This window comes from Notolepis coatsorum, assembly GCF_963971535.1.
Source record: "Notolepis coatsorum genome assembly, chromosome: 1".
Taxonomy (NCBI): domain Eukaryota; kingdom Metazoa; phylum Chordata; class Actinopteri; order Aulopiformes; family Paralepididae; genus Notolepis; species Notolepis coatsorum.
In genome coordinates, this window is record NC_140165.1 from 194,933,939 (window position 1) to 194,949,517 (window position 15,579).

Here is a 15,579-nt window from a genome sequence, read left to right on the forward strand (position 1 = left end):
AGTGTCTGGAAAATAGTTCATGTTCTTCCATTGCATAAAAGTGGAGATAGAAGTAATCTAAATATCTATCAACCAATATCCAAGCTATCCTGTCTAGCAAAGATCCTGGCATGACTGGTAAATTATCAACTCAAAACCTTTCTTTCAGATCACTCTGTATTAAGCCCATATCAATCAAGCTTAGAGCAAGATATAGCACTAAATTATATTGTATCTGAACTGAAAACACTGTACTGCCCGTTTTATAGATCTGTTGAAAGCATTTGACACAGTTGATCACTCTCTTCTATTGCAAAGGTTAATGAATCTTGGCTTTGACCCATCTGCTTGGTGGGTCGCCCCTGGTGTCTAGGGTCATACAAATTCTTCTTCTTCTTCTTCTTCTTCTTCTTCTTCTTCTTCTTCTTCTTCTTCTTCTTCTTCTTCTTCTTCTTCTTCTTCTTCTTCTTCTTCTTCTTCTTCTTCTTCTTCTTCTTCTTCTTCTTCTTCTTCTTCTTCTTCTTCTTTTGATTTTTATTGGCGGTTGGCACAACCTTCTTAGTGCATTACCGCCACCTTCTCTATCTTGATGTGGTCTTAACGTTGCATTACCGCCATCTTCTGGTACCCTTTACCTCCTACAATGTCCATTCAGCATTCACCATCATGGAGTGCAGCTAATGCTGCTTCCTCCTGACTCTGTGAGACATGCTTCGCCTCCTGTGGCCTGACTCTGGACTTCTTGATTACTCACAATCCCCTTATTCAACTCGCTTACTACTTCCTCCCATGTCAGACCCTTCATACCCATGTGCTGTACTGCCACTTTAACAATTAACTTGATCCTTTCCGTTTACTCTTAAGCTTAACCATAGCTGTTGCATTAATCACTCCTGCCACAAAGGCCACCACATTCATCTTCTCCTCCCACACCCTCTCTTTATCCTCCTGTACTACATTTACTGACAATTCCCATTTTTTAAACCCCTGTTCCTTATCTTGCTTTTCCTGTCCTGCCATCCTAGCTGCCTCTGCATATGAAATTTTGCCTTTCATTCTCACCTGTTGAACCACCACCTCTCATTTCATCACCTCACAGCCCCAATACGCAACATTATGCTCCTTACCACAATTACAGCACTTTGGCTCCACACCCTCTCCACATTTCCCATAATCATGCTCCCCGCTACACCTAGCACATCTCTTCCTCTTTCTACATGACTTGGCTATATGCCCAAACTCTTGGCAGTTATAGCACCTCAGTGGTTTCGGTACGGACTCCCTAACCCTATACACCATATATCCTAAAAACATCTCCTTTGGAACATCCTCATCTTCAAATTGAATCACAATAGTCTCCGTCTCTTTCTTCTCTGCTCCTCTTTTCATCCTTTCAGCATTTTTAACATTCCCATTGCGTTTCTCTCTCTTTAAATTTCCCACCAACTGCTCCATACTAACCTCGATTGGTATTCCAGCTATTACCCCTTTGCACCCACCAACCCTCTTCTCCCCAACTCTACTTTACTACTTTAGAGATATTAACTTTACCAATGCTACTCATTTTCCTTGCCTTCTCCACCTGCTCTAAACTTACACAACCTACAATCAAGTTTCCATCTCCCAATACTTTTGCGTATTTTACCTCTCCTAACTGTGCTCTGAATTTTGTTAACTTTAACGGCTCTATATATCTCCCTCAAATCTCACCACTATATTTAACACTTCTGTCAAATCCTTTCCTCTACCCTCATCCTCTGACCCACTTGAGCTACCTCCCCTCTCTTTCTTCTTCTCCACCTTTTTCCACCCTTCACCCCCGCTCTCCTCTCCCTCACTACACTCCATACTGTCACTATCCGTCTCCTTTCTTTTGGCATGGCCGTTCCCATCCCTGTCGGTGTCGCTCTCGCTCAAAGCTTGGTGACTGACTGCCCTGGCTCCCGATGTCGAACCCTGAGGGGAAACAGGGCACAGATACGGTGACTGGCGTCCTTCTCTCCTACGCATGCTTCCCCGATCATAAAACGCCAAGGCTCTAATTCGTTCAGAATCCATTGTCTACGGCTACGCCATGAGCGTGCTCCAAAAAACAATCCAGATAGTCTACATGTGCATACAAACTTGCTAAGTATACTATACGGAATATTTCCTGAACAACAACAATCGTCTGTCAAAACTTCTCTCCGCTCTCAAGTGCAACTAGGAGTCTCAACAGACTGATCCCGTGCACCGGTCAGGGTCATACAAATCTTGTACACTCTCGCTTAACATCCGTGTTCACCTCGGAGCATGACGTAGTGAGATTACAACTGAACTACTCCAATAATGCCACCGTTTCCCCATGGGCTGTTTCCGGTGGCCAAGTCTGAGCGGGCTGAGTAGGAGGAGCTTGACGGTAACACTCCTGGGGGCGTGAATATTAAAGGCAACCAACTTGTGTTCGGCTTTTCTCTGATTGGCCGCGCCCCCCCGCCCCCACGCGCAGGCAAGCGCAGCCGTCCCACGTCCCAAATGAAATCCAAAGAGCAAGCGCGGCAGCGCGGCAGCGCGGGCAACCAACTTCTGTAGTGTTGGGCTGCTGTTCCAACGCACTTGTGTTGGGCTGTGGTAGCAGTGGAGCGTGGAGCGCTGCTGACTGATTATTATGTTTCGCGTTTTTAACAACCAACGGTAGATTCACTCGTCACTGTACATGTATAAACAAAGCCCATACAGTTATGAAATAATAAACACTGTTAGGACTCGCAATAATAAACACTGTTACGACTATATATATACTAGACTAGACTAGACACATAGCCATAATTTAAGATATAGTTTATGTATTCGCAAATATGAGAGCTCTGTCATTGAAGTGGGTGGTGGCAGTGTAACAACGTTCACCCTGATGTAAAGTAGCGATTTTTATTGTTTTGTCATGACAACCCAATTACATAATCCAACATATGTGTAAAGAAACAACATATTCCAGTTAACGGAATATTTTTTAATGATTCATTACGGTATAAATTAGGTTAACTAGAGCCAGCGGGGCAATGCGGTTGTTCATTCACCGGCTTCAGTGCGCCGCCCGCGGCTTGACTCGGTTCAGCGTTCACCCTGATGTAAAGTAGCGATTTTTATTGTTTTGTCATGACAACCCAATTACATAATCCAACATATGTGTAAAGAAACAACATATTCCAGTTAACGGAATATTTTTTAATGATTCATTACGGTATAAATTAGGTTAACTAGAGCCAGCGGGGCAATGCGGTTGTTCATTCACCGGCTTCAGTGCGCCGCCCGCGGCTTGACTCGGTTCAGCGTTCACCCTGATGTAAAGTAGCGATTTTTATTGTTTTGTCATGACAACCCAATTACATAATCCAACATATGTGTAAAGAAACAACATATTCCAGTTAACGGAATATTTTTTAATGATTCATTACGGTATAAATTAGGTTAACTAGAGCCAGCGGGGCAATGCGGTTGTTCATTCACCGGCTTCAGTGCGCCGCCCGCGGCTTGACTCGGTTCAGCGTTCACCCTGATGTAAAGTAGCGATTTTTATTGTTTTGTCATGACAACCCAATTACATAATCCAACATATGTGTAAAGAAACAACATATTCCAGTTAACGGAATATTTTTTAATGATTCATTACGGTATAAATTAGGTTAACTGGAGCTGTGGAAACTATTATCTTAAATTATGGCTATGTGTCTAATATGGCTGTCTCAAACACAAGGACCTGGGGGAGCCTCATGCGCATGCGCGGCTCTCTGCCGCGACTCTCTTGTCTCTCTTGTCTCTCTTGCCGCAAGGCCGCGTGCTAGTGGATTGATTGATTGGCCGTGTGGCCAATCAGAGAAACGCTGAACGAAAAGCTGAACACAAGTTGGTTGCCTTTAATATTCACGCCTCCTGGGGTCCTATAGTCAGATAGTCTGGACCTTATTTTAGTCAGATAGGATGCGAATCTGCTGGGACTAGTGTAGGCATGTGCAGGTATGTCATTTTGATGGTATGATAACCTTGGGCAAAACGTCTTTTATTACAGTGCACAAACACGCACAATCAGCTTTTCTGTAAGTGTTATTTATGAATGTGTGAAAACTGTCTGTATTACACACAGAGGGAACTGTCTGACCACTTTCAAACTAAGTACAGAATAAAAAATACTTCCATATAAACTTTCATGATTATGAATATGTAGGCTACATGTCAAAATGGCAATACGTTTTGTTAATGTAATCTACTTGCACAGATATATGTTATATAGCCTAGTACTATTCTTACTGGATTAAACATACATTTAAACAATTCATCTTTTGTGGTCGATCAACCTAATTTACCCACGGAACTATGTGTTGGGGATAATGTGTAACGGTCCCAGACAGGACAATGTGAACAGTGGTCACAATGTGAACACAACCAACTTGTGTTCAGCTTTTCGTTCAGCGTTTCTCTGATTGGCCACACGGCCACGTGACCGCCCTAGCACACGCCCTTTTCCGCTGAGAGACGCGGCATTAGCGCTGGTCGAACCAACGCGCTGCTTGAACCAGTTCAGTGTGACTGTACTAAACTCTTCCACCACATGACCGACATTTGACATACAGTACACCTCCTATCTATGTTGGGATTATGTTTGGTCATGACAAAACAATAAAAATCGCTACTGTTAGTAATGCTGCCACCACCCACTTCAATGACAGAGCTCTCATATTTGCGAATGCATAAACTATATCTTAAATTATGGCGATGTGTCTAATATGGCTGTCGCGAAGTCATTGATAAGCGACAGCCATATTAGACACATAGCCATAATTTAAGATATAGTTTATGCATTCGCAAAATATGAGAGCAGCTGTCATTGAACGGCTTCAACGGAGCACCGCCGCTGCTGCTGAAGCTGAAGTGATGTACAGTGACGAGTGAATCTGGTAGTTGGTTGTTAAAAACGCGAAACATAATAACGTTACGCTTTCTAGTTCAGCGCATTTCATAACTGTATGGGCTTTGTTTATACTTCAGAGCTCAGAGGTGATGTACAGTGACGAGTGAATCTGGTAGTTGGTTGTTAAAAATGCGAAACATAATAATCAGTCAGCAGTGCTCCACTGCTACCGCAGCTGAACACAAGTTGGTTGGTACAGCAGCTTAAGTTGGTTGGTAGTGGTACGCGCTGCCGCTAGCTCCTTGGGTTTCATTTGGGACGTGGGAGGGGCTGCCGCTTGCTTGCGCGTGGGGGCGGGGGGTCGCGGCCAATCAGAGAAAAGCCGAACACAAGTTGGTTGCCTTTAATATTCACGCCTCCTACCTCCCTCCAACAATCTCATGTCGCCCTCTAGTGGGCACCATCAGATGGTTCAGATGGTGCAGGCTATCATTATACCTATGTTGACTAATATGATTAATATGATTGATATGGTTTCATTGTGTGTGTTGTTGTTGACTTTCCCTTCCCTTGTGTGATATTGTCCTCCTGTCTGGTTGTCTTATTGTTATAATGCTTTTGTGTCTAGTTGGTTGTTTCTCTGTTTTGGACTGGCTTGCCAGCTGTTGTCAATAAGAAATTAGTCTGGTATTTAAATGTGGGTTTGTCCTCACTTCGTTGTGGCGTCATGCCTCTGGTTTCCCCTTGTTCCTGTCCTCGTCATCCTTGCACTGTTGTTATTCGTTCTAAGTAAGTGTTGTTAGTGTTTCGTTTTGTTGACTTTTATTTTCCGTGTTCTCAGTTTGCTGTTATTAGCGCCAGCTCGGCTGCACCGTTTATGTTTGTTCTCAGTTCGCTGTTATTAGTGCCAGCTCGGCTGCACCGTTTATGTTCTTTTTGTATCGTGTAGTTGTACTAGTAAAGTCCTTATCTACACGTTATCCTGCCGTCTCTGCCTCCTTCCATTCCTGTCCGCAAACTGGGTTCTCCTCTCCTTCCCTCACCACCCCCATTCCTAACAATAAGGGTTCCGCATGGACCATATTGTTTGTTACTTTCCTGTCTGCAAACGAGTTCCTGTTAGCTAGCAAGTAACGTTAAACAGAGTGTTGACGTTGAGTTGATGTTTAATTAGGTTGGACAAGATATGCTTCCTAAAGTGTGAGCATTATTAAATAAAATAATGAAGGCATCATTAAATAATTGAGCATTATTTTCAGATAACTAACAGCACACCACGTCATGTATTATCCCTTACAGCTAACTAGCTAGCCATGGTAACTCCCAGCTATTACTAAAGTTGATTTTAAGACAAAGCGACTTGGCGAATTTTTTTTAGCTGTTATATACAGGTAACTTAAATTACATTTAATTAATTTGTGACAGGCATTTTCCGAAGTTCATGATTCGAAACGTATACCATCGGCGCCTACCATCTGAAAGTAATTTTTGTGGTTTTGACACCGCAACGTTTTCAAACCACGGTAACCCGTAAAACCAGTAACCGGCCCATGCCTAGACTAGTGACATATATTTTACATTCGTTTTTTAATCATAGCATGTATTTTTTCTATATACTCTACATACAGTATTTCTGTACACTTGTATGTCTCTCACATTAATTATATAATAATATATAAATATATAATAATAAAACAAATAAAGAAAAAAGTTAAGAAAAAACACTTACAACAATCCAATGCAAAGAAACAGCAAAACAACACAATATATGAAGTGGACAAAATGCAAGGATTTAAATAAAATAACATGACCAGAGAGAGAGGGAGGAGTCCCTAGACCCTGGTCAACACAGCTGCTGTGGAATAGTCTGTTTTGTATCAGAGTTGCGTTGACAGGTAGGCGGTGACACTGGCTGGTTTCTGTGGAGACGCCCTGCTCTTCCTGGTGAGGTTGCTACGGACGTCCTGTCCAGCCAGGAAGTAGAGGATCGGGTCCACGCAGCTGTTGGCACTAGCCAGCGGTCGAGTCACTTTATAAGCCAAGCTGGAAGCCTCCACCAAATCACAGCTCACCTGGTAAACAGACAGAAAGTATCAAAACTTAACTAGTATATCACAAACAAATATTTAATCAATGTTTATGTAGAGTGTAGACACATGAATGTGTCTGTTAAAAGACTTCGGTATTCAATATAGACATTGGAATACGTTCCATAGGACTTTCAGATATGTTCCCTTGGGAGGACGAACACTAGGGGGTGCTGCGGGACAGTCAGACTGGTGGTCAGAAGAACGGCGTCCGGTGTACTGCGGAAGACACGAAGAAGCAAGGAACACGCCCCTATCCTGCGCAGACCGCCGACGAGAGCAGACGTGTGGGAGAGAGCTCTCCCGAGCATCGAGCTAATGGCTAATAACATGGCCTAGTGATTAAGTATAACGCAGAGTGTTAACGTGTTAGAACAAGTATAGTATCGAGACGTCGTGTTGCCGAAGAAGGACGGTCAACCGACCAACGTGAGAAGATGACGGAGACTTTGCGTGTGTGCAGTCTAGGTCGAGAGCTAAGTTAGCCACACTGGCTACTAGGTAATTCTATCATTGTGAGTTAGCCAAGTAGCTTAGCTCGTCGTGCCCACCAAGCTATCAGAGGAAGAAGGACGTTTCAACCAAGGCTTATACTGGACATCTCGGGCACCAGCCAGACCACCAACTGACTACCCGCACTATCCCGGCCGGGGTGGATCAGGTGACGTCTATAGAGACCACTTTATCGCCGGAGAAGCACAGACTTTATGGAACATGCGTGCTAAAGCCAGCGGGAGCATGTCTATGTTCCCCGGGTCCTATGTTCCCCGATTGATTGATTGATTGATTGATTGATTGAAAATTTTAGACCACCAGCCCTGATTCCAAACTCTAACCTTAACCAACTTCGAAAGAGGGCCTAAGCTTAACCAGTTCGAAACAAGGCGGACATTAATAATTAATAAAATAATAAAAATTTATAAAATGTTCAATCAATTAATTAATCAATCGGGGAACATACTGTAGGACCCGGGGAACATAGGGATGATTCCAAGCCAGCCACGGCTAGACTGTTTAACGTGAACTTGACATTGTTGTAGGCGCCGTGGCAGCGAACTTTGATATGCGCGCGTGCTCGTTAAAGGTACACTCCATGCTTTTCCTTCCCTCTGGAGTACCGCCTTTTTTTTTGTTCAGGCTCTCAAGGGAGTGAAATGGCCATTGTGTTTGCGGCCACTACATCCCCAAGCTACGACTCAGTGCTGCAACAGGGTTTTTTTTGGTTTACCAATTATTTTTGTGGTTATTTTAAGGTGCCGGCTTAGCATAAGCAAAGTTAATTCCAAATGTGTGGGCCCATGCAGGTTTTAGATATATGCTCCAAGTTACTCGCGGGGTTGAACTGTGTAGCATATCCCAATGGTGTTTACCATTTCATTGCCATAGTATTGCCGCTTAAGAGCGAAGGGTACTATTTTGGTGCTACTGTATTGCCGCTTTAGAGCGAATGGTATTATTGTATTGCTAGTGCTACTGTATTGCCGCTTTAGAGCGAAGGGTATTATTGTATTGCTACTGTATTGCCGCCTTAGAGCGAAGGTTACCAGTAGAGGAAAGGGTATCTTAATGTCCCCTATTGTAATGTGACATCTACAGTAAAAGGAGAGCTGATAATTGGATTCACTGTGTGCATGTGGTTTAATAGTGCATTACTGTCTAACCTCTTTGATAACCCTGTATTTCACTAAGCGGGGTAGGTACTAATTTCAGGTCTCCTACAGAGAAAAGGTATGGTACTGCTTTGGGGAAAATTATATCAACCACTACTTCCACCGGGTGTGACGTGTGAGGGGGTGTGGGGCGTACTAGGGGGAGCGTGGGTGATTAGGGATTACTGAGTATTGCCCTTAAAGGGGAACTCCAACATTTTGGGAAATTAGCTTATTTAACATCTTCCCTGGAGTTAGACAAGAAGATACATACCTTTTTTGTCTCTGTGCGTGCATTTAGCTTTGGGAATAGACGCTCCGTTAGCATAGCTTAGCTTCATCACTGGAAGTGAGGCAGATCCGTAGCCTTACAGTGCCTTACAGTGTATTGCAAGGTCTGACATTGACCAAACTTGATATGCATGACCTTGGTGGGCTCTAGGTCAACTCCTGAAAAGGGAGTCAATGTCAGACTTTGCAATCAAAAGTTAGGGGGCTAATAACCCTTGCCATAATTTCAGTGCGCCCCCTAACTTTTGATTGCAAGGTCTGACATTGACCCCCTTTTCAGGAGTTGACCTAGAGCCCACCAAGGTCATGCATATCAAATTTGGTCAATGTCAGACCTTACAATACACTGTAAGGCACTGTAAGGCTACGGATCTGCCTCACTTCCAGTGATGAAGCTAAGCTATGCTAACGGAGCGTCTATTCCCAAAGCTAAATGCACGCACAGAGACAAAAAAGGTATGTATCTTCTTGTCTAACTCCAGGGAAGATGTTAAATAAGCTAATTTCCCAAAATGTTGGAGTTCCCCTTTAAGAGGCGAGAAGGACCAGTACACAAGTCCTAGGTTGGTAAATCCTAAGGCCCTATGCCACCTTTGTTAACCTTAAGCCTAGTACCCCAACACTGCAGTCGGGGGCCCAGCTGGACTTAGCTCTGCCGGGTTCCTACTATCCGGTGCCAGTAGAATCTCACCCTCACTAAGTAGGGATAATCCACCCTTCTACATTTATTTGAAATATTAAGCATTCATAGACAAAACATGCATACTGTATGTAAATGTGTGTATCAAGAAAGAATATCCACAAAATAAACATTCATATCATGTCAACATGTCTTTAGTCAACCTGTCTAGTCAACATGTCTCTAGTCAACATGTCTGTAGTCAACAGGTCTCTAGTCAACAGGTCTCTGGTAAACATGTCTAGTCAACATGTAAACATGACTTTGTCAACATGTCTCTGGTAAACATGTCTCTGGTCAACATGTCTCTGTTCTACATGTCTCTGATCAACATATCAACATGGCTCTGGTCAACATGTCAACGTGTTTCTGGTCAACATGTCTAGTCAACTTGTCTAGTCAACATATATACCCACAATGCTCTACTCTAATATAACCAGAGTTCTTTGCAATCACTCTTTAATCTGGAAGGACCATATTTGAATATGTCCTGTGATGCTGTCATTATGTACAAGCAAATATAAGCCCTGTCGTAAGACAGACTCAACAGGGGCAGACTGTCTGATATGCTGAACTGAGGTGACATTTCCTGTCACTCGGGACGCATTGACTGTCAAAGCAACTGATTGTGCAGTGTCTCCATATACTGTACCTCCTTGGGCGCCATACCCGAGTATAGTCGGGTTATCTCGCCAACCGTTGAGCGCCAAAACACGAGTATACTATATAGACATATACATGGGTAATCGCGGTGGCGATGCGATCACTGGGAATTATTCTTTTTGGAATACCTTCTGGCTAAGGTAAGGTAAATTCGATGTCTATTTTACCGAACCTGAAACATGTTTTTGTAACGATCACAGTGTCGTGTTTTACCGGACGTAAAACATGCTAGACAAACACGATCGCAGTTTCTAGTTAGAACGACCCCCCCCCCCCCCCCCCCTTGATGATTTTGTGAAGACACATATGTACATGGTATATACCTTTGATTTGGGAGTATTTGGGGTTTCAGGTGATCAACCAGAACGATTTGGGCTTATTGCATCACGCGTCATATCTCGCAATCTCTGAAAAAATACTGGATTATTTTGGAAAGGGGCGATGTTTACCGTGTAATGGCGCACAAACTACTGTGTGTAGAAATGAACTTATTAGTCAGTAATGGACTATAAACAATGCCTGTCAAATGAGCCATACTGTTCTCTCCATAGCTATAATACAGAACACACGATGGGTCTGCAAACATTGCTAAAATGGTCAATAACGCTGGTGCCAGGCGGTACAGATGGGGAAAGTGGGTGGTGCCCAAAGAGTTAAAAGGGCTGTGTTGACAACATTTATCTTCTTTTCATATTTGAAACCATTCACATTTTCTAATTCATACTTCGATATTTGACTTTGAAAAAGGAAAATAAAAGTGTTTGGTGACACATTTATCAAAGTTTTTGGTTTGAGCATTCTTCCAGCTACACCACACAGAAGTTAGAGGTGAGTTTGAAATCTTTTTAGCTTTCTACAAAGGTTCTTTTAGATAACGGAAGGTATCTTTTAAGAAATATACCTAATCAACATGTCTATAGTCAACATGTCTCTGGTCAACATGTCTTTAGTCAACATGTCTCAGGTCAGCATGTAGGAGTAGGTGTTCTACTAAGACGGACCTGTGCTGGGTTGACCTGTCTCAGGTATCTGAAGGAGTAGATGTTCTACTAAGACGGACCTGTGCTGGGTTGACCTGTCTCAGGTATCTGAAGGAGTAGATGTTCTACTAAGATAGACCTGTGCTGGGTTGACCTGTCTCAGGTATCTGAAGGAGTAGATGTTCTACTAAGACGGACCTGTGCTGGGTTGATCTGTCTCAGGTATCTGAAGGAGTAGATGTTCTACTAAGACGGACCTGTGCTGGGTTGACCTGTCTCAGGTATCTGAAGGAGTAGATGTTCTACTAAGACGGACCTGTGCTGGGTTGATCTGTCTCAGGTATCTGAAGGAGTAGATGTTCTACTAAGACGGACCTGTGCTGGGTTGATCTGTCTCAGGTATCTGAAGGAGTAGTAAAGGCTCCTGGTGAGATGGAAGGGAAGGAAACAGAGCATGAAGGCCGCCAGCACGATGATGATCATCTTCACCGACTTCTGCTTGGAGCGCATGGCCGCCAGTCCTCCCCTCTCCCCTTCAGCCCCGCCCCTGGGCGCCCCGACCGACCAACCGGGCTCCAGGAGCTTCCTCACCATCAGTCCGTAGCACACCATCACCACCATGAAGGGGAATGCAAACATCAGCACCGACACGGCTGAGCTGTAGACCAGGAAGTCATCAAACAACTCTGGGCTGGTGGTGTCGTAACACACCCTCTCCTGACCCTCGTCCCTGGAGCAGCACAGGACAGAAGAAAACATCAAACCAACCCTGTTCAAATCCTCACAATTTAGAAATGGAATGATGATCAAGGCTAGGTGAGACAAGATGACAAGATGCGATGAGATTAGACTAGTGTCACACAAGTGTGGCTGCGCAACAGGACTCAAGAGCAGACAAGACGAGGCGGGCAGCGAGTCCAAGGATGTTTAATAAACACAAGATACAAAACAAGGAGGGTACAGAAAAAACTACAACAAAAACAAAACCTCTCAGTAATAACTGGAAGGGGGGGGGAAAGGGGAAACAAAATAAAACATTTTGAAAATGATTGATTAATGAATTTATCGTTATCAATGTTGGCAGCTCCAAAATGAATGTTGTTGAAGGCACTGGTGTTTCTGGTCGCACCAATCGTGTGACGGCAAGTTCTTTCGCCAGTTAAGCTTAGGCACTCTTTCAAAGTTGGTTAAGGTTAGAGTTTGTCTTAGAGCAAGGCGATAGAACGCCAGCCCTGATTCCAAACTCTAACCTTAAACCAACTTCGAAAGAGTCGCCTAAGCTTAAAGGGGAACTATCTTATAAATGGCCTTTTTGAGTGTTTAGCATTGTTTCCTAGCTATGTGAACTTATATTAATATGATCTATGTCTCAAAATTCTCATATTGGCGCATTCTTCCAATTCTCCTCTCACAATATTCACCCTCACTGAACTGAGTCGTTTGAAAATGTGCCTATATGTGATGTCATATAGTCACTGCTGCATGTTAATGTTGAGATAGACGACGACGCTCCGCAGTGGTTTAGGTGGCACCTGCAGCCCAGGCTCAAAACAGCTCGAAATCTTGAGGTAGAAAAATGCTGTTTTTGAGGACTTGATTAGAAATACAAAACAATGAATAAAAAATATATATATATTACAGAGGTGTTCCATAGACTCACAGGAATTGTGTAAAAGTGCCCAAATAGTGAAAGAAATAGTAAAATAGTTCCCCTTTAACCAGTGATAAACTAGGCGTTAGGTAGTTTGCTGCTGGTCGAGGCGGAAATGGGCACGTCACGCGATTGGGCACACATGTCACATGACCAGAAACGTCAGTGGCCAATCAGATCGCACCAGAAACTGCAGTGGCCAATCAGATTCGCAAAACGCGAACGCGGAAGCATGAACCGGTTGGTATTCGAATAGACGCATCCCCTCCCTACTTTCCATTTCTCCATGTGGAATGCACCTGATTGGATAAATGACATGCTGGTGCTCTAATGTGACATCTAGTGGCTGTTATCTATAGCACCTTTCATTTACTAAAAATATACTTTCAGTATGGAAAAATATACTAATGTTTGACTCGGGTCAGCTGACCTGGTGCGAGAGAAGTAGAGGACGGGAGCCTGGCAGAGCAGGACGCAGGCCCACACAGCCACAGACACCAGGCGCGCGCGCCGGGCACTGACCCAGCTTAATGAGCGCACCGGGTAACAGACACCAAGGAACCGATGCAGGCTGATACAACTGAGGAAAAGAATGGAACCTGCAGGAACATCACAGTCAGTATCATACGGTATCATATCATGTTCTATAATGTGTTCTCATCTTCATGTATCATCTTCATGTATCATATAATGTTATATAATGTACTCTCATCTCCATGTATCATATCGAGTTCTATAATGTGTTCTCATCTCCATGGATTGTATTTGATCACATATCACATCATACAGGCTAAATAATACTACACCATAACGTACCATACAGACTGGTATATATAAATAATACTACACCATAACGTACCATACAGACTGGTATATATAAATAATACTACACCATAACGTAGCATACAGACTGGTATATATAAATAATACTACACCATAACGTACCATACAGACTGGTACATGTATATATAACTAATACTACGCCATAACGTACCATACAGACTGGTATATATAAATAATACTACACCATAACGTACCATACAGACTGGTATATATAAATAATACTACACCATAACGTACCATACAGACTGGTATATTTATATAACTAATACTACGCCATAATGTACCATACAGACTGGTATATATAGATAATACTACACCATAACGTACTGTACCATACAGACTGGTATATATAAATAATACTACACCATAACGTACCATACAGACTGGTATATTTATATAACTAATACTACGCCATAATGTACCATACAGACTGGTATATATAGATAATACTACACCATAACGTACCATACAGATTGGCATAGAAGAGGAAGCGTATGAGTTTGCATAGTGGCTCGCTGAAGGGCCAGTCATTCTCATCTGCGTAGTAGTATATGAGGAATGGCAGCGTCAGGATGTAGAGGGTGTCACACACAGTCAAATTAAACATGTAGATGGTAGAAGGATTCCAACGTTTGGTCCGGAACACGATCACGTACAGCGCTGTGGCATTCAACGCCAGACCAACCACGAAGACCAACGCATAAGTGACAGGAAGAAGGATGAACTTAAACTCCTCCTCAAAGTAACAGTAATACAGGCTGCTGAGGTTCACTGTGGTGGTGGAGATGTTGCTGTCATAGGCGGCCATCTTGGTAGGCAGCACACCTGAAGGAAAGATGAGAAGATGTTGGAATATATTACCACCTGAAACACTGGATGATAATAACTCAGCCTAATAACCATTACAATCTATAGGAGGGTAGGGTCACAGTATAGCCACCTATCAGCCTAATAACCATTACAATCTATATGTTGGTAGGGTTATAGTATAGCCATCTATCAGCCTAATAACCATTATAATCCATAGGTTGGTAGGGTTATAGTATAGCCACCTATCAGCCTAATAACCATTACAATTTATAGGTTGGTAGGGTTATAGTATAGCCACCTATCAGCCTAATAACCATTATAATCTATAGGGGTTATAGTATAGCCACCTATCAGCCTAATAACCACTATAACCTATAGGTGTGTGTGTGTGTGTGTGTGTGTGTGTGTGTGTGTGTGTGTGTGTGTGTGTGTGTGTGTGTGTGTGTGTGTGTGTGTGTGTGTGTGTGTGTGTGTGTGTGTGTGTGTGTGTGTGTGTGTGTGTGTGTGTGTGTGTGTGTGTGTGTGTGTGTGTGTGTGTGTGTGTGTGTGTGTGTGTGTGTGTGTGTGTGTGTGTGTGTGTGTGTGTGTGTGTTAGCTGAGCAGCTGGAGTTATTTGGTGTTTATTCTGGTGTGTATTCTGATACTGTAGACCTGCATCTGGCAAGCTGCAACCTGCATATTGCCTACACACAGTTAGTCCTGAGACTATGGGCTTAGCTGATAGTTTAGTACAAAATACAAACTGAAACTAAAACAAAACAAGATCAACTAAAAGGAGACCATCTGTTAACATCAGCTATATATACGGTACCTACATATGAATGATGAAATGTCTGAAGAGTCTTGATGACATTGAAAATGAGGGTGACCTCAATTGTCTTTTCGAGAATAAATAAGGATATGTTAACATCGGCTATATACACCATCTGTTAACATCAGCTATGTACACCCTACCATCTGTAAACATCAGCTATATACACTACCATCTGTTAACATCAGCTATATACACCCTACCATCTGTAAACATCAGCTATATACACTACCATCTGTTAACATCAGCTA

At 43.0% G+C, this 15,579-nt stretch overlaps 1 protein-coding gene across 1 annotated transcript; it reads right to left on the minus strand.

Annotated features, from left to right (window-relative positions):
• Positions 1-6,741: 6,741 nt before the first annotated feature.
• p2ry2.1 (purinergic receptor P2Y2, tandem duplicate 1) lies at positions 6,742-14,515 on the minus strand (the record flags this gene model as incomplete). Its single annotated transcript, XM_084308595.1, has 4 exons — positions 6,742-6,936; positions 11,589-11,943; positions 13,295-13,463; positions 14,173-14,515. The coding sequence occupies 4 exons, from the start codon at positions 14,513-14,515 to the stop codon at positions 6,742-6,744; spliced, it is 1,062 nt and encodes a 353-aa protein (XP_084164721.1).
• Between the last annotated feature and the right edge of the window lie 1,064 nt (positions 14,516-15,579).